The sequence below is a fragment of the Gallus gallus genome, chromosome 6 (assembly GCF_016699485.2).
Source record: "Gallus gallus isolate bGalGal1 chromosome 6, bGalGal1.mat.broiler.GRCg7b, whole genome shotgun sequence".
Taxonomy (NCBI): Eukaryota; Metazoa; Chordata; class Aves; order Galliformes; family Phasianidae; genus Gallus; species Gallus gallus.
Window position 1 is genome coordinate 27,904,290 of NC_052537.1, and position 25,305 is coordinate 27,929,594.

The 25,305-nt window shown below is 44.5% G+C and overlaps 1 protein-coding gene across 31 annotated transcripts in view; it reads left to right on the forward strand.

The window, feature by feature from the left end:
* The window catches only part of TCF7L2 (transcription factor 7-like 2 (T-cell specific, HMG-box)), a 172,412-nt gene that overhangs the window by 60,986 nt on the left and 86,121 nt on the right, over window positions 1-25,305 (forward strand). For 26 of the 31 annotated variants that reach the window (XM_015288546.4, XM_015288547.4, XM_015288561.4 and 23 more), the window contains exon 4: window positions 482-583. The exons of the other annotated variants lie outside the window; for them this stretch is intronic. In XM_015288546.4, coding sequence (XP_015144032.1) covers window positions 482-583 — 102 coding nt within the window. The remainder of the gene's footprint in view (window positions 1-481; window positions 584-25,305) is intronic. 31 annotated transcript variants of the gene reach the window in all.

The following is a 25,305-nucleotide window of genomic DNA, read 5'->3' on the forward strand; positions in this document are numbered from 1 at the left end:
GCCCTCAGCATGAAGTTAGAGTTGTTGACATGCTGCATTTATTGAAAGAAAGCTAACAGATATGATCCTCTAAATACTGAGATCATATTCTTAACTACTAATAGGTGTTTTTTGTCTCCTGAGACTGATAATCTACCTTCCCCATCCTTATACCATCTTTGTGGTTGTGATATTTTGCTTCTAGGTGACTTTTCTTGATTTTCTATGATTAATAAAATTAATGTAATATTGTCTCTGCAGTCTGATGTATTTTCTTATTCCTGAGCTGTGATATGGTGGTATGGTATTGTTAGATGTTTTTCTTTTAATCTCCACAAACATGCAAGGTCGTCTTAATTTTTGTTTCAGTTCCTTGCATACGTTTTAATTTATATCTTTTTGCCCATGTTACCTAAGATTTGCTATTTTATTTTATTTTTTTTTCTTTGCCTTTCTTTTCTGAACTCATTTTTCTTTTCCCATTTTTGTTTCCTCCATCCAGTATCTGCAGATGAAATGGCCACTGCTTGATGTTCAGGCAGGGAGCCTTCAGAGTAGACAAGCCCTCAAGGATGCTAGGTCTCCATCTCCAGCACACATTGTTGTAAGTAAACACAGAAGATGTTCTTTATTCGTTTTCTATTTTTTCTTAAGGGCATTTGACCTTAATTGCATTGATTGTCATCACTTTTCTTTTGCACAAACGGGAAGATAAATACTTGAAAAGAAACAGAAACTCTAAGAAGCCCAAGGTAAAAGAAGGGAATATATATTTTGTTGCTGGGCTGTTCATTAAATTATCATTTATGATACTTTGCTCTGTGCTTATTAGGAGAGCATTGAGTTGAAAATGCTTTAAGATTACACACTGCAGAATGATTTAGTGGCAATGAATTGTGATCCAGTTGGTTTACACATGATTACGTTGAACTGAAATGAATAAAGAGATACTTTTGGAAAGCACACCCCCCCCAAAAAAAAGAACAAAAATGCTTCCTTGTTCTACAGACTTATTAATTTCTTGGTTAAATTTTCTTGCTTCTGCTTGAAAGACAATGTTGAATTTGAAATGTTCAAAACAAATTTGCATGAGAAAAGTACTGGGATTTCGTTTTATTTTCTGAAACAGCATCCATGCAGGTTCAAAAAGAATCTCTTTATATGGTTCTGCGTCAGCGAGGCAGTATGCATTTCCTGTCCTCACCTACGGTCAGTTTCAGCACAATCTATTGTTAAGGGGCCGTTTAGCTCTGAGGGTTCATCTGGAGAATATACCTCTGGAAAAATGGCATGTAGTGGATTAGAATATTTCTTCTGTAATACTTTGTTGTTAAATTTTGTGCTTTTTAAAAACTTTTATGATGAATGGATGACAAGGTTAATCCAAAGAGACAATGCTTGTTCTTTCTCTTCTGTTATGAAGTCTAAAGTGGATATAGTTTATAGACTGTACATGTATATGTTAGATATTTCACATCATAGTAAAAGTTTTCAAAGAGTTTCTTATTTCATTGTTGTTTCTAACTTGAGAAGTGACAGTCCTTTGCTATGAGTGCCTTAGTTTCTTTTTTTTTTTTTTTAATTAAAAAAATAAAAAGAAAAGGTTCCGTATCTTCTAGAGTTCATAGCTTCTAAAATAGATGCCAGAATGCACTGCCCAGTATGGCAAAGTGATGAGTACAGTCAAGTTTAGTTGAAACACTGGTTACTTCCATTTTTTAGAATGACTTTGTTTTTTCTTCTTGTGCTCTTGGGCTGTTACTGAAGGAAGAGGTAGGAGATGAGATGTTTGGCTGCTTATTCAGAAAGGGGCAGCCATCAAAACCTGTCATCATCTTCTCCCTGATAAGAAACACACCAAAATAACTTCCTTCTTTTAGTGTTTTTCTAAACGCTTTGCCCAAGAACTGGCTCCCCTGGGCTCTGGGACTGGGTTCATAGCTCAGGCTTGCTGGTGGTGTGGGCTTGCAGGAGGATGTGTGAGGCAGTGGGAAGTTTTCCCAGCTGTTGGCAGCCTGAAGGCAGGCTGTTTGGGTGGCAGAGCTGGGCATACCCTGCTCATTCGAGCACCTGCTGTTCCTCAAGCTTGCCTTTGAAAATCAAAGCAGCTTGTGGTGCTGGGCCTGGTTGGGGTCCCTGCTCACAGCATCACTACTGCCAGCCCCCTTAGCCCCTCCACTGGGAATGGGAGAGATGAAGATGAGTTGACAGCACACATGCGCTAAAAAGGGTGCTGCCGGTACAAAAATGGAGATCATTTTGGAACATAAAGAAAAACCTGTTTCCAGGAAGGCTGAGGTTGATCTGCTGTGTATTTTGACCATTTATGGGGTTCTTATGGGTCTCTTTAAAAGCTGTTTCACTCTGCTATTCAATAAAAAGCATATTTACCATAGCAACCACTTAGGCCGTGAGGAACATATACTACCTCCGAGATGGAGGCCACCTTCCAAAAGAGCCACAGCTGGCATTTGTAATGTGATCTTTTGTGCTACTTACAATGTTGGAGGAGAGAAGAGGAGGCAGAGGAGCAGGGTGGGGGAGCAGTGGGTTTTGAGTTGTAGGGAGTGCAGATTCTGCAAGGTTTCGTATTTATTTCTAACAGAAAGCTGTTTTGCCTTGTTCTGTTAAAATAAATAAGTAAAGGCAGCTTCTTTTTTTCCTCTCTTTTTCCTGGCGTCCACCCCAGGTCACATTCATTCTGTGGAGTAAAATTTTGTTGGTTTTTTTTTTTTTCCTCTTTCTTTTTTTTGGTAAAAAAAAAAAAAAAAAGTTAGAATGGGCTGGGTAATGGGGGTAATGGCAGGGTGATGGCAGTTGGGGAAGCAACAGTGATGGAGAGCTGATGAAGCAGCAGTGGATGCCAGTTGTCCAGGGATGTATAAGGTTTCTCTGGTGTCCCCGCTCATCACTGCCACATGTATCCCACAGCACCTGGGATGTGGCCGCTCTTGAACCAGGCTCTGCACCTCTGTACCTCCTGCCTACCTGAGAATGCTTCCATGGAACAGTAAGGGGTACTTCATGGACGAGCTTCTATTTCTGCATGGCTGTAAAGCATAACCTATAGGGACAGAAATGGGCTCTCCACCCACGCTGCTGCGTCTTGTCTGCTTGCCAAGTTTATCCATGCCAGTTTTATTTCCTGAGTTCAGTTGTGCTGCCCCAAACATCTACAGGAAAATGCTAACACCTGCAAATCATTTCTTATCTTTACTGTATCTCTGAAATCAGGATGGAGGCTAATCTTTATAGTTGCATTACAAAGAGAGGGAAGGAAAGCGTGTGGGTTTTTTCTTTCTTTCTTTCTTTCTTTTTTCTTTTTTTTAATTTTTTATTTAATATTCCTGCTTTTCAGTGCTTGGCTCTGATTAACATGGGCTCTTTGTCAGGGCCTCAGCCTTTACACCCAGCTTCGATGAAACTCCCCTTGACTTCAGTGTGAGTTTTTAGCTTAATGACTCAGGTCTGCAGAACATGGCTGTCTATAATGTCTTAAGTAAAGCCTATACTATTTGTCAGCCCTGCTCCTTTCAGATTTGGTTAAGAACATTAAGGCTACAAAAATGGAAGCAAAAGACCAGCATGAATAATTTGGCTGGATTGCCCCCAGTGCTGAGGTCTGGGTTAATACTGCTTTTCATGGTGCTTGAGAGAGTCTCCAAGGCCCATAATGAGAAACAGAATATTAAACTGAAATTATGTTCAGCATGTCTTGAAGAAGGTACAGCATGAGGCTCCATTTAAGACCAATACATTTATTTGCATTTAGGTTCTTCACTCATCTTGTAAGACTCTTGCATCTTGCTTTGGCACAGTCATGCTGCTTATCTGTGTCCAAAGGTGAAAGAAAACTGGGGAAAAAATTGTTTTAATAGTACACTATTAAGCTTACTAGGTCAAAATTTTGAATTCAGCCTGTGGATAGTACAATGATAAGGCTGTGACTTTGAAAGGATTTTATGGCTATTTTCTTCCCTTTTTCCCCCCTGACCTCTGATTTTGTTGGAAAAATAAGTTTTTGGATGTAAAACAGGCCTCAGTTTGGTGGCTTGCAAGTTCTTCTAGACAAGTAGGTTAGTTGCCCTGAAATCCCACGTTCAACACGAACCTAACCTGCTCCTCTCACCTGAGACTGCGCGGTGATAAGGATGCAGGCTGGGTGCTCCAGCAGTGGGATTCTCACCTGAAAACTCTGGGGTACGGTGCAGATAGGCAAGCGAAAATGAGGTGTATCCATATTAGCAACTCTAAAATCTGCCCTCTGCAGAAAGCAAGATCCTTCAGAACCATTTTTTATCTGCGTATGTTTTTCTCCTTACGGTTGTAGGAGTGCATGTTGTTATTCCCTGTTCTCTGCAAAGTAAATATTCTGACTAAGCTGTACCCTGGTTTGGGCAGGAGGATGGGTGAAGGCTGTTCCCTGGGTCCTGCTTCCTGCTGTCTTGGCTACACAAAGACTTGCTTTTAGCTTTCTTTGTAGCAGGCAAAAACAGTCTGAAGCCAAAATGGTGGTGGTTTGGTACTGTATATTTCTTACAAATCAGTTAAAGGTTTAAAAAATTCCTGCATTTTCTTCTGCAGGGAGGCCTTTTGAAGTAAATGTAAATGTTACCTTGGGGGAGGACTTCTTGTACTGTTTGGCCTGGGTTTTCTAATATATAATGAACACAGCCATAAAGTAGACTGAATCCCCAAGAACAAAGAATCACTGTGCAGTAGTATATCTATTTTTTTTCTTTTTTTTTTTCTTTTTTTTGCTTAAGGAGGTGAAAATGTGTTTTCAAAACATAATATGACAAGCAAAACTTAAGGCAAAACCATCTCAAAAATGTACTCTCTGTTCTCAACATCTTCGACACATGTGGAGAGCGTGTCTGTGGCTGCTGGGCATTTTGGGGGGATCAGGAGTTGTTTCCCAGAGCGTTTACAGTCGAAGCAGCAGAGTCTGCTCTCCTTTCCTCCTAATTTCTTTCAATCTCATGTGGTTTGCACTTATGCATTTAGGGAAGAAAAGAGAAATACCTATGAAATCATGAGGTTTATCTAAATTTTAGAGTTCACCTACTGTCCCATCAAATGCTCCAGGGCAGAAGTGGGGTGCATCCAAGCACGTGTGCAGTCCTCTATGTGTAGAGCCAAGACATGTAATCTTGCAACTCTCACTCATGATGCCCCAAGAGAGGGCTTTTTAAAGCTCTTGCTTTGTTTGTCTTTAATATTTTGTTGTAGAGAGGCTGTTCTTCCTTTGCAGTAATCTCTTGAGATGTTCTCAGATGTCAGGCCACGTGTGCCCATGATGGGACACCCTCTGCTGCAGAGATCTGCAGGGCAATCCCCTGAGCACACAGCTCGTGCTGGGAGCTGCAGGAATGTGGAGGTGTGGGGGCAGGAGTGGTGTGTGTTTCATGTCAGTGCTCTGTGTCAAGTGGGTGTTAGCATTGTAGTGGCAGCCCAGCAGCCCCTGATGGCAGGTTGGTCACGCCTTAGTGCTTGGACCCAATACACAGGTCCTGCAGACTCACGCTGCAGAAATACTCATGCAGGCTTAATTGGAAAGCTTCTTTAGTGACTCTGCTTTTTAAATGCTCTATACTTTATTTGGCTAATTGCTCTGGCAGTTGCAAAGTAAACAAGATGTTTCATTAATGCATGCCCAAAAGTGTGCAAACATCTTGCTCCGGATTTTCAGAGCTGCATGGAATTCAGCCACAGAACAAATTAAACTTGCTGAGAATTTTGTGGGTAAATCTTTCACTACTAAAGCCTTTTTTGTTGTTGTTGTTGTTGTTGTTGGGAAGGATTGTGTTTTAAAATGTGTTCAAACCTGAGTGTTTGGGGCTAAGTATAGAATTCATCCACCAGCAGCCTAATAAAATTATTTTGGACGGGTTCCTATAAAGCACGCATTATATTCAGTACCCACTAAGTATGAATGGGAAATCCAGTGCTTGCTTTGAGTAGAGCAGAGAAGAAACATGGGCTCCTAAAAAGTCATTGAGTAATTTGATAAATTTGCAGAGGAACTCAGACTTTTGGGGACTGTTTATGGCATTGCCTTTACTCTGTGCCATAATGTCCGTTCTCTATTAGTGGTGTTTGGATACTGAAGCAATCTCTCTGTTTTAATGCTGAGACTCTGGAAATGTGCAGATTTGTACCTCTTACTGTGAAGGGAGTGGGGATTTTGTGTTTCTGCAAACATCAGCCAGTGCTGAGGTACCTTCAGCAGACACCTTGGGGCTGGATCAGCATCTGGGACAAATTGTCATGCTTACTTGTAGTCAAGAGCTCTGCAAGCAGCTCTGGGAAATCTGAAGTGTTTGAATGTTGGGATATTTCAGCTGTGAATAAATGCTGTAAAACATATAGTACTGCCAACCCCAATTGTTCTAGGATCATGAGTCAGGCCTCAAAGGATCATGAGGATTGGTGGACGTTTTTTTGGTGTGTTTTCCTCTCTCTTTTTTTTTGGTGTTTGTTTGTTTTCTGTTTCTTAAATAATACATTTTGTATTCTCTTTATTTGCTCTCTGGTTCCTGAGCCTGCAGGGTATACTCCACTCACATTCTCAAACTTTTCTCTGCAGCAGTTCAGGGGCTTGCTGTGTGCTGTAAGTGCAGGCTGAGGTTCTTCCCTAAACACTTGACTTCAAGGCTACTGTGCTTTATGGAAAAATAGCAAGTAGTGCTGGACTGGCTGTATAATCCTAGGAGCTGGCAACCCTCAGCATTGCTCTTAGAGAAGGCAGCTGGGTATGTGTGTTGGCATGTGCTGCAGAGCATCCGTTTCTTGTGGGTATGTGGCTGGGCTTGGAGAACCTGATGTGGGGTGTTTGCAGGGCTCTGGCTGATGGTTGGAGATATGTGAACACTTGCTCATCAGAAGGCTTAAGTAAAATGTAGTGACGCTGTCTTCAGCTTGGCTGGAAGTGCATCTGTTGCAGGCTACACTCTTGCATCTCCTGCTTGTAAAATACCTGGTATCCCCTGAGTGTGGTGCAAATACGAGTTCTTAAATTCTGTAGCCTTTTCTGGATGGATAGTTTGGGGTACAGCAGAACTGTAGAGAGCCACACTTTTTGAGGTAGAAACTCTACATTGGAAGGCCTTTTGGAGAGATTTTTAGCTCAGAAGAGCCAAGGCTGTCACCTGAAGTGGATTCAGCCACGTGGTGGTGTGCATTCTGCCAGAGTACATACGTTAGATTAACTTGCAGGGACTTGCATGGGCCTAAATTGAGGCACCCAGTGTCCCACAGTGGGGCTGCTGTGCTAACAGGAGATGGAAGCACAGCAGGCTGAGCCCAGGGCCTATGTGAGGGTCACAGCATCCTGGATGTGCTGGTTGCATCAATGAGGATGTGTGCTGAGGCTGGTGGGGCTCTGGGCCCCACAAAGCCCATGCGTAACTGGATTGTGGGTGGGAGCTGAGGAAAGCAGAGACTAAATAACCTAAGTAATGGGTCGGGAGCCAGAGTCCCTGCTGACTGGAGCACGAGCAACAGTCTCATCATGAGCAGGAGGCCTAACAGGTGCCATCGTTTTTGCCCAAATTGCTTCATTCCCAATGTAGCTTTGGGCCAGTGGAAAAGCCCAAATACTGGATGGAAGTAGCTGTCTCCAAAAAGCTATTGCTCATTATCTCTCCATGTGGCCACTCTCATTCAGCAGTAAGAGGCCCTTTGTGCTATTTAGCTTAATCCGCTTTGGAAACGGATTAAGCTAAACCACACAAAGAAACTCTTAGTTCTGAATGAGAGTGTCCACACTGAGAGATAATTCGAAATAGTTGTTCTGCATTTTTTTAATTCACACTCGAGCCCTTGAACAAAAACTTCCCCACGCAGACAAACCCACTTGAGCAGAAACCTCCTATTTTCTGTCTAAACAAGATCTGTGTGCTGTGTCCAGGTGCTGTAATAAAGAAAACAGTGCATACTTCTCATTAAAAAGAGAGGAAGGAAGCTGGCATTGCTGGGGTTGGGACTATTTGTTTGCCAAGTTGCTCAAACCCAGGGTTGTTTCTCTTCTCAGTGGGATGGGAGGGTTGGGATTGGATTATGCATCAGACATTTCACTTGATAGACTATACACAGCTGTGCTCTCTCCTGCAGAAGGACCCAGAGCTGCTTAGTAAAGAGGAGGAAGGCTGCGTTCTCTGTCCTGTACAGAGCTGCTGGGAGGTGTCAGATCCAACTTGGAGAGCCTCTGGAGAGTTAGAGATGTTGCACATAACTAGAAACGATACCCTCATAAAATAACCTAATCTCTCCCCGAAACAGTGTCAGTGCTTAATTTCACAAAGCTAAGCTAGAAATTTTTGTCTATCAGACTTTGCTTTTGAAACTGTAGCTGACTGAAGCCAGCGCTCTGGTTCCAGGGGAGCTTGCGTTGAAGCTGTTCTTGTACCTGACAGACTGGTGAGCAAAACCAGCCAGCAGATTGTGAGCAAAATCCCCTGAGCCAAGGAAGCAGTGCTCGCACATCCATTTTAGTAGAGCAGCTAGAAGGACATGAAGTAACTTTCCTGAGGTCATTTTGAGATACTGATGACTTCTATATCTGCATTTTTATAAACATGCAAAAAAAAAAAAAAAACCAAAACAAAACAACCAAAAACAAACAAACAAACAAAAAAAAAACAACCCCAAATGTGACCTGACAGGGAAAAAAAAAAAAAAAAGAAAGAAACCCTGAGGTAGTTTTTCAAATTTAGACCTAAAATCAAACATATATGGAGGACAGTTTATTTTGGTGCTCTCTGTGTGCTAGAAAGACCCTGTATGCCCACGAATGCTTATGTCAGATGCACCTTAGTTTTTTCTCTCTCAGAATTGGAAAGTCTGGGGGAGCTGAACCAGCCCTTCCTGTACACCAGCATGCAGTAGCTCTGTAGTCAGGCTCCCTTGTGTAGGAGAGATACACAGATGGTGTGTAACAGGGTAGTATGGAAGCCTGAACATACATGGTTTGAGCAGATGTGTACGTGCATATGAGAAGCAGGGTGTCTTCTCACTTGCCTCTGGTATGGAACTAAGAAACAACCAAATCCTAACCATCTACCTTGCTCTTGGTGCACATTAAGGACTTGATCGTGTCCCTTGGCCTTGCTGTACTGGCCAGCAGGAAGATGTCGGTCTGTGCTAGTTTCCTAGGAGAGCTGAGCAGCTCTCTGACATGCATTTTTCCTGTTGGCAAGATTCAAAGACTTCTCAACTACTATTACTGTGGAAACTAGCTTCCCCTTCCCCTTCCTTTTCACTTTTTAGGCGTTGATTCAAGAAATCATTACACGTCCATCCATGTTCAGGACAACAGGGTTTGCTCAAAGTATTTTCTTGTATAGTGACGCTTTTCTGAGTTAAACCAGTGGAACTCAGCATTTGTATGTAGTAAAACCCTCTTCCTGAGAGATGAGATGACCACTGATTCAGCCAGTCCCCACCTAGCAAGTACTAAAAAAAAGGTGGGGATGAGGGACAGAATAACATGTCCTGAAGTTGTCTTTTTTGGAGCTTGTCCTTGTGATGTATTTCTTTCCAGGGCTAAGACTGCATGTTGTGAGTATGAAGGAGGGTTCTGGTCTCTTGTTACTCACTTGCCCATTGGAAAATGCACAAAAGCTCTGTGGTCTCCAGCCTTGATTAGATGGTAGTGTCTGTGAGCGGGAAGGCAAAACGACAGAAGTTTGCTCTGTTGGCCATCTGCAGAGCATAGTGATGTCAGTTATGTGTGCTATGAGGCTATGACTGCTCTGTAATATGGAAGTGGTGTCAGGTGAGGGAGGAAAGCAGAGTGAAAGCCTCAAGCCTTTCTTAGTTTACATATGCTGCTGTGAACACGTTTCATGCCAAGCAGATGCATGGAAGCAGTACCATTAGAAAACCCCAAATGGCTCTGTTGCACAGAGCTTTCCCTGGCAGCAGAACTTCTGTTGCTGCATGTTGGGCATGTCTACGTGGTTAATAAAAATGAAGCAAGCAAGTATTTAAATTGCTAAAACCATAGCTGCTCTACATGGTCTCTCCATGCTTTTCAAGCATGCTGAACTCTTTGGAAGGAAGTTGTTCACTGGACATGAAGTAACCTGCTCCTCATTATGGACTCTGATGACCAGGACAGGTTACTCCAGGATAAGCTTTGGTTTGAATCTGAGACTTGCCAGTTGCTCCACAGTTGCTGCCTGAGGGGTAAATGTGAGGCAGCAGATCCCACTTGACAACTGAAGGTGAAGTTATCCGCATTTGTTCCAGAGCAGAGCGTGTGTCTGGGCAGTTCCTGCTCCAGAGCTGCTGGAAGCTCTGGGTGAAGCTCACCCTGCAGGAACTTGTTCTGTTTGTCATGCACAGAGCTAGTCCACAGAGCGACTGCTCGCTTAAGACTTGGACTGTTAGACTGCATACTGCGTAGGTGGGCTTTGGGACACCTCAGATTGCAGCATTAGGGCATCTGTGGGGCAAGTAAATGGTGAGAGAATGTCAAGGAGACACCGTGGCACTGATGGGAGAGGGGAACAGACACACACCTGGCACCCTGTTGGCTTTTCAACCAACTTGACTGCTCCTCATGTGGGTGCTGAGCTGGGCTCACACCTCATGCATTTAAATGTGAGATACCTGTTAGCTGGCAGCTGGATGTCTTACTCTGGGCATGAGTTCCCTCTTCTCTTCCCAAGCGCTCCCGAACCTATTAGTGATGCCTCCTGTAATAGCAGAGTGAGCAAGTCAGAGGACAAGGTGCAAATTTAAAATAGTTCCATTACCACTTTATCACTACCTGCATTTAGGAGGATTTCATAAGCAAGCTACTTGCAGAAAGCAGGTGGTTACCCCTGCCCCTGAGAGCTTAGGTCCTGAGCAAAGGCTGTGAGGTGTGATGATGGGGCACCACATCCTCATGTCCCTTCCCCACGATGGTAATGTGTTCTGCATGCTACGAGTATACACAGCTGGGGATGACATGCGGGTCCCCAGACCCGCATGTTCACAGCTGCAGCTGCTGGGCTCTCCTGCCTTTGGCGTGAAGGGTTAATGCTGTAGCTATCTTTGCATATTTTGCTGGAGGGGAGTAAAGGCAAAAACATACAGTTGCCCACCTTCAGTGCAGGTGAGCTCCGTGCTTTTTCCCTTGGACATCCGCGAGACACTTAAAAGAGCAAAGCAAATTCCTGACATCAAAGAGTTAATAGCAGTGAGCGCGGTACAATAGCTCATTAGGACTTAAACGTGGGCTGCAAACTCAGAAATCTTGATAATTTTGGTCTATAAGGACACTGAACTTTCAACCCTGGTTCAGCAATAATAAATGCCTGTTAAGTAAGGATTCCTTTTATTAAGGGAGGGTGGATGGATGCATTTCAATGGGCTTTAAAAGTATCGCTACTTATTTCAGTGTCTGCTGGACAAATGCATCCGGGCATGGGAAGGCATTTCAAGATCTGCACAAAAAGCACTTTGAAGTATAACCTCTGTGAGTGTCTTAGCTAAACCTGACCGCAGTTGGAAGCAGCGCTTTATTTATTTATTTGATAGTCCTTTTCTTTTAAACTTGCTTAAAGAGAAACGACCAGCATCGCAAAACAAACAAAAATAAACCTCTGAGCAATTTAACGAAAACGCAGTTCTGAAACTTTGACCCAAAGTGAAAAGCAGCGGTGTGTGTTTGGCTTCGGAGTGGATGTTTTCGTAAACATATCTACCAGTGCTGATTTCTGGAAGCAGAGAGAGACTCAGCTGCTCTCTGGGCTGTGGTTGAGGCGGCCGCTCGGGCTTGCAGCCCTGCCACTGGTGCAGGGCTCGGGCACGCCACGCTCCACGGCCCGCACAGGAACAGCTGCAGCCAGGAGCTAAACACTTGGTAACGGCCCCCTGCACACCTGGGGAGGGGTAAAAGCGTCCTGCGAGCATTCTGGGAGTGGAAGCAAGGCACAGAGTGGCCGCAAGTCACAACTTTATAAGTTGCAATCATGCCTTGAGTTTGCAGGTCTTACCCGGCCTCTGCCAAGAGCCGAAGTGAGACTTGAAGGAGCGTGGTGTGTGTGTTTTACCTCGCCTCTCGGAGAGCAAGAGAGAGACCTCCGTGAAGAGAGTGACGGGGTTTGATATAAACCAGCAGGACTGCATTGCTGCCATTATTCGACAGTAAACCCTTTCACAATGCCATATGCTGTGCATTCCAGCGCAGCAGCGCAGGGTGTGATATAGTTAAAGCACGCTCGGCAAACAGGAAACGCTGGTGACCGCTGTGTGTGCTTTTCATGGAGATAAAGTAGCGAGAGCATAACGAAAAAAAGTGCTGGGAACGGGGGGAGAGCTGCAGGGTGAAGGAGAGGGATGTATTTTGGGCCTGACTCCCATCATTATGAAAACGCAGACAGGAAACGCAGCCAGGGAGCAACAGAGCAAATGCTGCTTCGCTCCAAGATGTTTGTTTTACTCCATTACACGTATTTTCTATTTTGCTGCTGGGTACCGGGAGTGGGTGGGTGTGTGGGGCTTTTTTTTTTCTTTTCTTTTTTTTTTTCCTTCTTTCTTTTTTGAAGTTCCTGCCGCTCTGGGTTAGCATCCAACTCCCTTCCCCTCTACCCTACTCCGGTTAATAACCGAAGGCTATTTTAAGGGACTGCAGTAAAGAAATTGAATCAGTAACACATTTCCTTACCCGGCTAAATACCCACACCGGTATTCAGCGTGTGCCATTATTTTCCCAGTGATCCCTCTGAAAAAAAGCACTGCAAAGTCTCCTTGGAGTTAGGAAGTGGCTACTGCAGGGCAGCACGGAAGACAGGGGGATGGGACCCACAGGTCCTCGGGTGGGGAGAGCTCTGAATCATAAACACGCCATAGCTTTAATAAAATAAATGAAGTGGAGCCTTTTGAGTCGAGGGCAGACTGTGTTGGTGCGAGCCGGGCTTTTGGCGTTCGTAGTGAAAATTGACAGGCTGAGAACTGGGACATAAACAAAAATGTCAGTCCCTGGGAGTCTTGTTCACTGGACAATGTCTCAATTGTTTCCGTGATTTTTCGCAGGCAGCAGGGGATATTGGGAGATTAACTGTTTACCAGCCAGGCAGGCTCTGGAGGTGCTTGCAGAAAGAAGCAGCGGCAGAAAATAGCATTTTTGTTTAGAAACGATTAAGCGCGTCAGTGGATGATAAGGAAAGGTCACGCTGTTCTCCACATACTTGTCTGCTGTTCCAGCTGAGCTTTACGTTTCTTAAATTTTGTTTAGTTTTTGCTTCGTTCCTGGAAAACAGGTCTTTTTTTTTCTTTTTCTTTTTTTCCTGCTTTTTATCAGGAGAAGTCAGATTATGAGGCAGACATTGGGATGTTTAGGAGGTGGGGAAAATGTGCGTGTGGAAGGGAGCATTACGTTTTAATTTTCATTCGTGCTTCTTCACAAAATGGCCAGGAGGCAAAGTTGGATATTTTAAAGTCATCTAGATTATTTGGAACGGGCTGAAATATGAGACAGGGAATGCCCTTTATTTTACTAACGGCTGTACAATCTTGCTTAAGTCTCAAAATAAAAGGCCGTCTTCAAAGAAGGTGGAGGAGAGAAGAGGAGCTCGGTTGTCTCAATCTTCTACTTTTGCTTTATTTATTGTAAAAACAAACATTGAAACCTGTTGCATACCAGCCTATGTGGGCAAAGCTCAGCTGCAACTGGTAACTCTTTACTCATCGGAGCCTGATTGTGTGTTTTGTTGTGGGTAGAGGGAGGGAGGGGGGACAACAGACCGAAGTTGCTTCTTCAGGGCGCAAAAGCTGTTGAGGTTTATTTGTAGGAAGATAAACCTGTTTTAATAAATGTGGCTCTCGCCTCAGCTGAGTGAAGTTGAAACATTTTGCAGGCTGAGTGCCAACTTGCTTGGTGTGCAGCAGCCTGCTATTAAAGGTCTGGGATGTGCTGAGGTGGCTTTAACTTAATTTATGGAATAATAACACATCCCATTTTCATTTCCCTGCATCCTCCGGCTGCTTTGTGTTTGGGTGCGTGTTCACAGCCCTGCACTTTCTTCTGCTGTCCAACACTGCGTCCCTTGCCCCCATCCCCTTGCTTGCAGCCCTTCCTGCTGCAGCCCAACTGGAGATGGAGCAGCAGAGGGAGGTCTGCTCCGTGCCTTCCTGCCAGGCAGGAAATTGCCTCTTCCGTCCGTGCTGCAAACTTGTAGCACAGCAAAACTTGTGATCAAGGACGGGCTTCTCCCAAAATTTCTAAATGAGAGATGTACTCTCACATGTGATAAGGAAGGGAAAAGGAAGCTGTGGCTCTGAGGATTCTCCCTGTGTCTTGTGTGCTGATGGGAGAGAGGAAAGAGGGTAAAAATAGCTGCAGTGCCCACAGGCTCTCTGCAAAAGGCTGGCTGTACAGAGGGAGCAGGGAGGGCGAGCCACTGCCCTTTGCAGTCTGGCCAAGGTTGGGGATACTGGGCACTGAAAGTGCAAGCCAGAGCCCACGCGGAAAATCTGGCTGTGTGTGTGTTTGGAATTGATACTGTTTTCTGAGATGTAGAAAACAAAAGTTGTTGACATGTTGTAGCACTCGGTTCCCTGGGTAAGTATCCTAAGTAGGGCTGGATCTAATAATTTGTATTTAGTCATTTGTGCAGAGATATGAATTGCTCCTCCAGTTCGTTAGCCATCACTGAAGGGATCATGATTTTTCCTGCAACGTTTGTTACTTGTGCCTGAGGTTCAGTGCCGAGCCTTGGAGGCCATCCACCAGCAGCTCCGTCAGTGCTGGAGCCCTTCTGCGCCGACATGGGGAACATGTGACACGTTTCCGTTCCCTGCATTGAGCAGCAAATGATACTCTTAATGAATAAAAGTTTATTTTCCATGAAGATTCTCCAGCACTTGCATAAATTCACCATCTTGGCAAGTGTCCTTACCACTGAATTAGTTTACTGGTGTTGTAACAGAAAGTGGTTGGATTTGTCGGTTAGAGAATTTCTTTTATTTGTAACAGAGTACTGTGTAAAGCTAATACAGCTCAGGTTGCCATTGTCTTGTGCATTATATAAACAGTAGGAAAGAAATCACCATCGGTATTTTGGAGTTTTGTTGGTTCTTTTTAGCTCTGTTCTGAAATTTCTGTTCCTTTCTAATCATGCAAGTCACGGGTACTAGCATACAAGGGATTCTCTGATTCCCCACTCTTTCTTGTCTCTTCCAGAGGTTAACTCTGTTCCAGGTGAAACAAAACTGTCCATAGAGCCACTGCAGGACATATTTCTTGAGATGTCCTCTGTATGACGTTGGCAGGTGACACAACAAGGGTTTCACAGAGCCTCAGCAGCTGTATCAGTATCTCAGTATCTCTCGCCGTCACTCTAGAATGTGCTCAGAGGAGCCCACAGAGCTCAGCTGTGGTGTTCTTAGCCTTTGCCTGGCAGGACTTGAATACAAGCATGCAAGTTGGGAAAGCAGCAAAGCAAGAAACAGGCTCAGTCCCATTTGCGAGAGCATCGTAAGACTTGGATCTTGTATGAGGTGAGGACAGGCTGGGCGGTGTGAAGGTTTGGATGCTTCTTGTTGCTGTGCTTGCACTGTGAATATTGACCCAGCTCAGGGAGATAGGGATGTGTGGTGATGTTGCAGGTATAGAAGGGAAAGGAGTGCTCAGAGAAATGCTCCTGTTTTTCTGGTTGGGTGTTTGGAGGCGTGATGGAAAATTGCCACAGATTTCAGATAGTCCCAGAAGTGAAGGCACTCTCCTCCTCCTGGGCAGTCAACAGGAGAGCAGTACCCACCTGTGAGGGCTGAGCAGCTACTGTGAGGCTCTGCCTTGTTGTGGGTAAATACTGTACTGGGAATCACTCCTGCTTCACTAAGAAGGGGACTCTGGATATCTTTTATGCTGCTTAAATATCTTGTTGGTGAAACCTGAGGGCAAATGCACATGTTCAGTTTGACCAGAGTCTTCCCCGTGGGTCGCTTCTGCCCGGCATCTACTGCACACGGATATGGAGGTGATAGTGGAAGTTCTAGATAGTGGTACTTAGCACTTATGTAGCACTTCATGTTTCCAAAGTGCCGAACAAAACCGAGGCTCTATATCAGTCCCCGGGGGAAGACAAAGCTCAGTATTATTGCCCTCATTTAGGGGCAGAAAGGCTGAGATGCAGAGAGGTTAAGTGGTTTGCCCAGGCCCACACAATGAGTCAGTGTCAGCCCACAGATTAGACGTGGAGCCTTCCTGGCACTCACTGTCATTGTGCAATCGGCTGGGGCACACTGGCCCTGCGAGGTGCTCCTCATCAGGTGCTGGGAGCTTTAGGCAGAACCTCGGGAGATGTGCTGTGGAGACCCTGTCTGGAGATTACATGGGTTGCTGCTGTTTGCTTTCATATATGCTTACAGGATATTTACAAAACAGTCCAAGAGGGGATAAAAAATAATTAGCCTTCAGTGGTGGAATATCTAGAGTGCAAGATATTTTTCGCCTAGAGGATGACATCTCATTGTGCTTGGGCAGCTGTGAACAGTGGTGTAACCCAGCACTGGGAAGCGCCGACTGTGGGTTGAAGCAAGGCAGGCCTTCTGCATCAGCCGTGTTTTACAGCTCTTAGGGAGGAGGGCACAATGAGGGGCTCAGGTTGGCGGTGAACAATGGCTGGTCGACACGTGGGCAGCTCCCACGTGAGGATGCTTTTGTGAGGAAATAAGGGTGCCTCTGCCCAGTGCACGGCAATTTGTGTTCAAAGTAGATTAAGCTAAACTGGGAAGATGCCGTTAACCTGAAGTCGTGGGTTCTGCGGCTGTATTTAATCTAGGATAGATATTCTCCTTTAAAATTGCGTTTATGTATTTTAGATTGATTTATCTTTTTCACACGGAGACAAGGTCTCATTTCTTAAAGAGGAATTTGATTGAGATTCTGACATTTTCCAACGCTGGATGCCAGGCAATGCTCTCCCTCCGCTAGGTGGTGCGGATTTGTGGATGGGCCGTTGCTAATCTCTTTTAGGATGGGATCAAGCCGGGAATATCTGAAGGAAGTTCTTTTCCTAAACGCCGAAGCAGGCTGTGGCTACTCACAACCTCTCTCTCTGGAATGAATGAATGAAACTAGGCTGGAGGAACATACGGGGGAATGTTTATGGTTTCAGAGGAGCCCAGCACAGTGGTGTTTGGGGTTCCTGGCTCTCTGGGTCTCTCGAAGAGCAAAGCCGCAGGGCTGGCCCGCTGCAGCGGGTGCCGGGCGGGATCGGGTTGCAGGGCCGCGGCTCTGCAGGAATGCCGATGCGTCAGCGGGAACCCGCAGGGTGTGGTGTGAGCCCACGCCGAGCTGCGAAGACAATGAGGCTGTGGTAGGCATTATGATACTGCAGAGCCCGTGCTAATCTCGGTTGCATGCAGTGTGGCCTGTTTGGATTAAAATACAGGGTTTGCTGTTTTTTTTTTTTTCTTTTCTCTCTCTCTCTTTTCTTTTTTTTTTTTTTTTTTTAGTTTTTCACTGCCAGCTTCATCAGCCAGTCCTGTGTCTCTGAGCTGTTCACTTAATATCTTTATTCCCCTAAGAAAGCACGAATAACTTTCTCGTACGCATGTCATAAGGTTGAGTTAGTACGTGCAGGCCAATTTCTGAACTTTACACCAAGCCCTTATACCCAGTTGAGTCACTGCATTTGTTTTGCAGGCTCTTACGTTTCCATTTCAGTGGCAGTGGGTTCTGGTGATGGGCTCTGTGGCACGTACTCTCACACAAGCTGCAGCTGGGCAGAGCCACACCTTGTGCCCCGGGCAGGAGAACCCTGAAGCACATCCTGTCCTGGAATCATGGAATGGCTTGGGTTGGACGGGACTTGAAAGTCCATCTAGTTCCATCTCCCTGCCATGGGCTGGTTGCTACACTCCATATCAGGCTGCCCAGGCCTCCATCCTATCTGGCCTTGAGCACCTCCAAGGATGGGGCATCCACAGCTTCTCTGGGCAGCCCGTGCCAGTGCCTTGGTCCCAGGTCCATGTGTGTAGCGGTTTTGCACCTCTCTGGCTGAATCCACATCTTAAGGCTGAGGACTAACCACATGTTCTTCGCTGGAACTGGAGATGATTATTTGTTTTTCCCCTCCCTTGCCCCGTGGCTTGTTTGTGTGATATCATACAAGGCTTAGGCACTGTAGGTTATCACACTGTATGTTCAGCATTCACAGGTAACAATCAGAGCTGTACCTCAGTGCTCTGAACTGTAATACTATGGTGAATTAAGTCATAAGGTGTCCAGAGATGCTTCCCCCCACCCTAACTGCCCGCATGCCAGAATAAATATCTGACATAGAAGTCAAGGTACAGAAGGCAGCTGGGTTGCACAAAAGGTCCTGTCTCCCTTCTGTTGTTGTTGTTATTTTTTTTAAATACAATTTTCCTGATGGGTTGAGTGGCTGTCTACAGTAGAATAAAAGGATGGAGAAGAGATTTTGGCATTTCTTTGAGCACTAGCATGTTTGTTCTTTGAAATCTGGGATTTTTTTTTTCTTTGGGATTTTTTGTTTATTTGCTCATTTGGACTTTTTTTGTTGCTCTTCCCTTTCACGAATGGGTAGGAGAAATTGTGTGCATGTGTGTGTGGTGCCCTGCCAAGCAGAGAAACTAAGCAGACAGCCTCTATTGCTTTTGCTCTCACATCTCTAACTTAATTATGGGGGAGGCAAGGGGTGTGTTGTGTTTAATGTACTCTATGCTTCCAAAACTCTGCACCCTTGTATGCTGGGGGCTGACCATTGGCACGGGCTTTCATTAATATTTTTTATTTATCCTCCCCTTCTGAATTACTACTTTTGATTCAGGAGCTTTTTTTGTAATGGAATTCTTTTATTTTTATGTTTATAATTGCTTCTGGATCTGCAGAAGTGCATGTCGAAAATCATCTCAATGTCACTAGTCTTTAGTTCAACAAGAACGCTATAGAAACGAAAGGTTCTGTCATCCATCAGATTTTCTGTTCCATTTGTTGAAGATGAAAGGCGAGCGAATTTAGTGCTCACTTTCTTCTCCTTCTGACAGTTATTGATCCTCGCTGGAACTCTGCGATTCGCGCTCTGAGCCGGCTGTGACATGGGGAATCCCCAATTCATTATGTGGGTGCTCACTAGCGCCGCTGGAGTAAGGCTCGGTTGCCCTTCTCGTTTCAAAGCCGTTTGTTATTTTCCAGCTGCGCTTTCTGAGCCGGGATTTTCTTCCCTTCTCCCCTTCTCACCCCTTTTACCTTATGAGTCTCTTAATCTGGAAGCTGTTAATGTTTGAGAAACAGCTGCTATAAAGGGGGTTGAGGTGGTTTGTTTCAGAGGCTTTCTTGATTTGTGCAAAATCAGAAATGGCTGAATCCTTTTCTTTGAAACAATGGGGTGTTGGAGGGGGAGAACCTGTGAGCCATTGTTTGTTAAGGTGAATTTTGTGCTCCTCAAGGGTGTGAGATTGCTGGGCTAGACAGCCCCAGGACTGGGGAGTAAGTGTTTATCTGATGGTTTCCAACTCCAGAATTAGGACTGCAAGGATAAAAGAGGAATCTGTGCGATGCTGGGAAGTACCATAGCCTTCCACATCCACTTCCTGTATAGCCTCTAACTGCGGGTGTGCCTGGATGGATGGAGCAGGGACTGATGTGGTTCCCCCCACCTGTTCCCTAAGCTGGCCCCACAGAAGCACAACCTGTTTTGCTATGTGCTTGCAGCCTGGAGCCAGCTTTAATCTGGTTGGCATCATGCACGAGCCCACATAGCATGTTGGGATGTACTCTGCTGCATGGTCATGTCCTGGATAATGCCTGTGTGGTGGCACCATCTTCTAGAATTCTGTTTGAAGCTCTCTGCTCTTTAACAGAACTCCAGTGCAGCAACACAGTACCTCCTCTTTTCGGAGTGAAGATGGTGGGGTCTCACACACACATTCTCCCAAGCTTCTACTTGTTTAATGTTGATGTGAGGTGCAGTGAAGCAGTAATCTGTTGGATCTACCCCACTGAGCGATGCCAAAATGATAGCTCTACTTTTTGTTGGTGTAAATGTTCATGTATCCTCTGCAAGTAGCCAGGGCCATGTGCCACCCTCGCTGTCCTGCCCATCCTTATTCTCTAGACTCCTTTGTTCCTTATCCCTTGGCCAACAAACCATATTTCCTAGCAAAATCTTCAGAAATAATCGAATGGAGCAAACCACCTCTTTCTAAAGACATGAGATGTACTGGTGTGCTGTGGGTCGTGCCATACGCTGGTAGAGCTTGCTCCAGGAGGAGAGGGCAGTGAGACTGATCTGTGCCACTCTGATTGCGATCCGGCTTCTCCTGGCCGGCCGCACACTTTGCAGGAGGTCGGTGGACCCTTAAAAATGGAGTTTCACATCTGCTTTTGTTTATCCTTTTTGCTGCGGGCAAGGCTGAAAACTTAATAAATTGCATGAAACCTAAGGAAGCATGAATATAAAAGAGTATTAGATAAATTACAGAAGCCTGCCTACCTGCAACATCTTTTATAACATAAACGGTACGTGTGTATTATTTCTCTATAAAAGCACCCACACGCCCCAGCCTCACGCTGAGGCTCTCTTGTTTAAGCATTCTTGCGTTCTTGCTACTTCTGCTCCTCAGCTCCCACCTCTGACTCCTCCCTAATTTTAACATCACTCTTCAGTGGCAGGCGTTTAACACACCGGCGCTCTGAATATGTGATGATGGTTTTTCGAAGGGTATTTATAAAGCTTTTTTTTTTTTTTTTTTTTTTAAGTATTTTGGAGTTTCATCTCTGAAGGAGCAGATGAAAGAGAAATCCTTGTAATGCTGGTAGCGTATGCACGCTGTACAAAGAATGTCTCCAAATACTTTCCTTAATATGTGCCTGTATTTGCTCTAATGTACTCACCATTTTTTCAGCCCAGCTCTGCTGGCAGGGGCAGGGATGAAAGGGGAATTGCATGAGAGAAACAATAAAGTCATAAAACAGACACCTTAGTAAGAGATACTGTAGCTTCAAATATTTACAGTTCCTTTGTGAGAGAACTGGCATTGCACATTAACCTTAATATAAGTGTAATATAGAATGTATCTGAAGGCAAAATTGAAGAATACAAATTTCTGTGGCTAATGGTTTTTGAATAAATTCAACACAATTGTCTGACAGTTATTAGCAGAATGTGTGAAGCAGGGGCTATGCAACACTGTATACTTTGAAGACCTTGAACTATTTCTACCAGTTAAGAGCTGTTAGATAGAATCTACTGAAAATTAGCTTCATTCAGTTATCATACAATATAGGGAGCTGTTCTGGCAAGCAGCATTCTCTGCTAGCATTGAGGCAAAATAAATTCTTCTGTTCCTGTGGCCTGAATTGAGGAGGTGAGATTGCTGGGCTTCTATGTGTGTATGTGCCACCCATCCTTGTGTGTAAGATCTATGCCTCTACACAATTTTTTCCATATAATTTGCCCTGCTCCCATGCACGGTGCTTGCAATGTGCAGGCACTGTGGCACTCACTAACACTGACCGGCAGAGACGTTCCTGCTTCAACACGTTTTAATGTGACATTGGGTTGGCCTCCATCTGGGCACATATGAGAATAACTGGTTGCTGTGTGGTGGAGGACACCAAGCCAAATGCTTGTGATGGCTTTTCCTAGATTTAAAAAGAATGTGTTGGTCTTTTGGGAGGAGAAGAGGAAGAAGAAACACAAAGAACCAGTGGAGTGTAACACTTGGCATGCAGAAAGCCACAGCTCAGTGCAAGTGAATGCGGAATTAAGTTGCTCTCTTTACTATGGCACCTAGGCTAATTTGTCTGGCTAATTACAGTGGGTGTAGAAGTAGAGCAATGCCATTAAGCAGTGTCCATGACCCAGACCAGTGTCCCTGCATGGCATTATAAGCTCTGCTGGGGCTGGCTGGGCAATGGAAAACATCTCTGTAGGTGTGCTGGGGACACCCTCCCAGCTATGTGATGACACTGGCCCAAGGTAGCAGTCTGCACAGTAGGACCATAGAATGCTATCTGTGCACTCGCACAGGCACTACACGTGTTATATAATTGTTTTCAGAGAAGACAGATGAGTTATTTACCAATGACTGCTGATACCAACCATGTGTAAGAGCAGTTCTTGTTAACTGTCGGATTCCTTGTGGTCAGTGAGCTCCCAGGTCTTAGTGGAGGCCTTGCAGGCGGTGTGTAGCAAAGATGTTCCCATGGATAAAGCATGAGGAGTGGTGATTTAAGCTGGCATCTCTTGGAGCAAGGCTGAGGGGATGGGAAACCTACTGCTTCTTGTGGGTGGGTAGAGCCATGAAGAGTTTCCCAGTTTATATTGAGATTTGGAGCAAAGTGAACTGGAGTGGCATAAACAGGATTCAAATGCAACTGATCTGCTAGGGTGTGTACAGGAATCGCAAGACTGGATGAAATAAAGCACAGATGATTCTTAGGTAACTGCTTTGGTTAAGGAAGCCAAAAGATTGGATCTGGTGGCAAGAAACGGTAAGCTGTTGAAATGGATAGCTGCAGATGCCACTGACTGCTTTAGTGTCCTTTTTAAGCTCCCTATCTGTCCCAAATGTCACTTGGAATCGCATCACTGCTTTTGTGAGAATAGGCTCCGTGTACTGAAGAGGCAGCAGTCAGCTCTAGCAGGGGTGGTGGGAATCCAAGTGTCAGTGTGTGAAAAATCTGTTGCTCTTGAATGGGAGGGGGCTTCCACCACAAAACCAGCCCATTCATTTTCCGTTAGGGCCTGTACACAATAGATCCCACAACCTCATGTGGTCTCTGGAACATTATAGAACTCCACAGTTGTGGTCCCTCCTCATTTGCCATGTGGGCTCCTAAGAGAAAGAGTTTTGATCACTGCCTTGAAGTGCTTAAAATTGAACTCCTCATCCCTGGTAAAATTGTTATGGTATGCACAGTCCCAGCGTTCTGCAGGATGTGAACAGGCATCAGTGGCTGGTTTCCCTGGTATTTGTAGCTATAGAAGGCACTGTCACTAGGACATCATCAAGATTAAGCCCTACAAGTATTTGCTTTGCCTCCAAGTCTTTTCACAGCATGTGTGAGTTTCAGAATAAAAATCTACGATGATTCCCTGAAGGAACTGGAATTTCTGGGTGTTGCAAAGTCCTTATTAGGAAATTGGAAAGATACACTGATGAGTGTGCCTGTTTAAAATCAGATAGTATAAGAGTTCCCACCATTATTCTTCCTTCTGGAAGGATTGTTTGTTAACTAAGTTAGTGTTTCAAATTAGAATGAAAATGGAAAAATAGCAAGTAAGCAAATGGATTTCTTGAAGTTTAGGTATTTACAGTACTGAGAAAAATGATAAATGGATGAATCCTTTTTGTACTGGTACCAACAGATTAGCAGATATTGGGGTCAGCTTTTTTACTTTTCCTTTCCCACACCTTCAGTGAATCTGAATTTAATTAATTCTGTTCTGCACATGTCCTGGCAGATTTATATTTATTTTAATCTTATTTTTGTCAGTGTAACCCTGCATGGAATTATCCCACAGTTTTGTTAGTAGGAGAACATAGCAACAGTAGGACCGTATCACGCTTATGGTACTTCATTGCATATGGTACTTCAACATTTGGGATTAGTGGGAAGCCATGAAGTGGTCCAATAATGTTCACACTGCACAGCTCTGAATAACTTTATGTGAAAGCACAAATCTAGGTTTGTGAAAATGCTTGTTGGGACTAAAAGTTTCAGTGCCCAAAATTAGAGTGTGTTGTAATTGGTTGGACACAACTCTAGCAGAACAAAATCTCTTGTGTGGTCAGTAAATCTCCAAGTCCTTAAACTAACTTTTGGGTTTTTGTGTCATCAGTTGTGAAACTCTGGAGTCAAGTGTTAAATGGCCAAGGGGTGCCAGTTCCATTTTGTAGCCATGGTATTTCTTTCACCCTCTTGTGTCTGTTGTAAGTCTGTGCAAGATACCAGTGCTCTGATGGATTTCGTCTTTCTATGGCCTTCAAGACTGAGTTGTGACATCTCACTGGGACTGTCTGCTTGCTATTTTATTACATACCAGTTAGCAGCATGGAAAATGCAGAGTATCTCCCTTAGCTGGAGGGCTGGCAGATCACAGGGAGCATCACTTCAGCCCTAGTTTGCTGTGCAGTGTTCACTTAACAGACAGACCTCCTGGAAGCATGGACCAGGGAGTTTAGAAAGCCTCTGAGATGGAAATGCCAGGCAGTTGTTTTGCACTTGTTAGCAGCTTTTGTCTGGAAGCCATAATACCGTCACTGCAAAGTGTTTAACAACTGGCTTCTTTGACAGCCACAACTCTATTGATTGTGAGGGAGTTTATCTTATGAAAGTGCTGCAAAAAAATCAAGGAAAGGGGGGACCACGAGTAAATTCCTGTAATGCAACTTCTGTTTAACAGAGGGCTGAGTTTGTACAACAGGTGGGGTTACCAGATGAAATTGTCTGTTAGAGCTCCAGTAATTCTTTACACAAGGCCTTGACTCTAATCATCTATCCAGCCTGTTCTCCTTTCTGTAGCTTTTAGACTCTAGTGACAGTGATGAGTAAGGAAAAATATTCCATCCAAATGCACTCTTTCTAACACAGGCATTAAATTTCAGGCAAGCAAACGCTGAAAAGAAAAAAAAATGCTCTCCAGCAATTGTAATTAAGGGAAGAGCTCCAAATACCTGTAGCAATATGTCAGTATTTTGAAATAACGTTGCATCATGTTTTACCTGAAACTTCATTAATGATAGTATAGTTGGCCTCTTTATCTTGCCAGCATCTGCTCTACTGCTGGTTGAGACTAAGGGCCAGGCGTGTGGAGTAATTCTGTTGAAATAGTTGTTTTTATGTTTTATGCAACTGACAACAAAATCTGGCCTCTGGAATTCACAGTCAGCCAACCAAAGTGTCTCTGAGCTCACTGTGGGATTTACTCTGTAACGCAACAAAGGCAAGCTGCTAGATGCAGCCTACAGTAAAACTACCTTGTATTGAGCTATGTACCCATAAATACTCAAACATCTCTAATAGTGTAGGTCAGGGTCACATTTCACTTCTCATTTGTTGCTCAGCATTGGAGGAAACTGAATCTTGAGTCCTGGGGGCTACAATCTACTGGCTTATGTGCATGGGTGGCTTGTTTCTAAGCAGCCTGTAATTCAGGAGGTAAAGATAATTAAGAATCAATAAGTCTGTGGACTGACTTTCTTCCTATAGTACCTCTGCATTGTATTAGGAAAATGCAAAATATTAAGAAAATCAGCTACTCTGTGTTCATACTGCTTCCCATTGGAGTTGCCATTTGCAGGAGGTTTGTTCTGGGGAGCTGCATTTGAGTGCTGGGGCTGGTGTCTGCTCAAGGT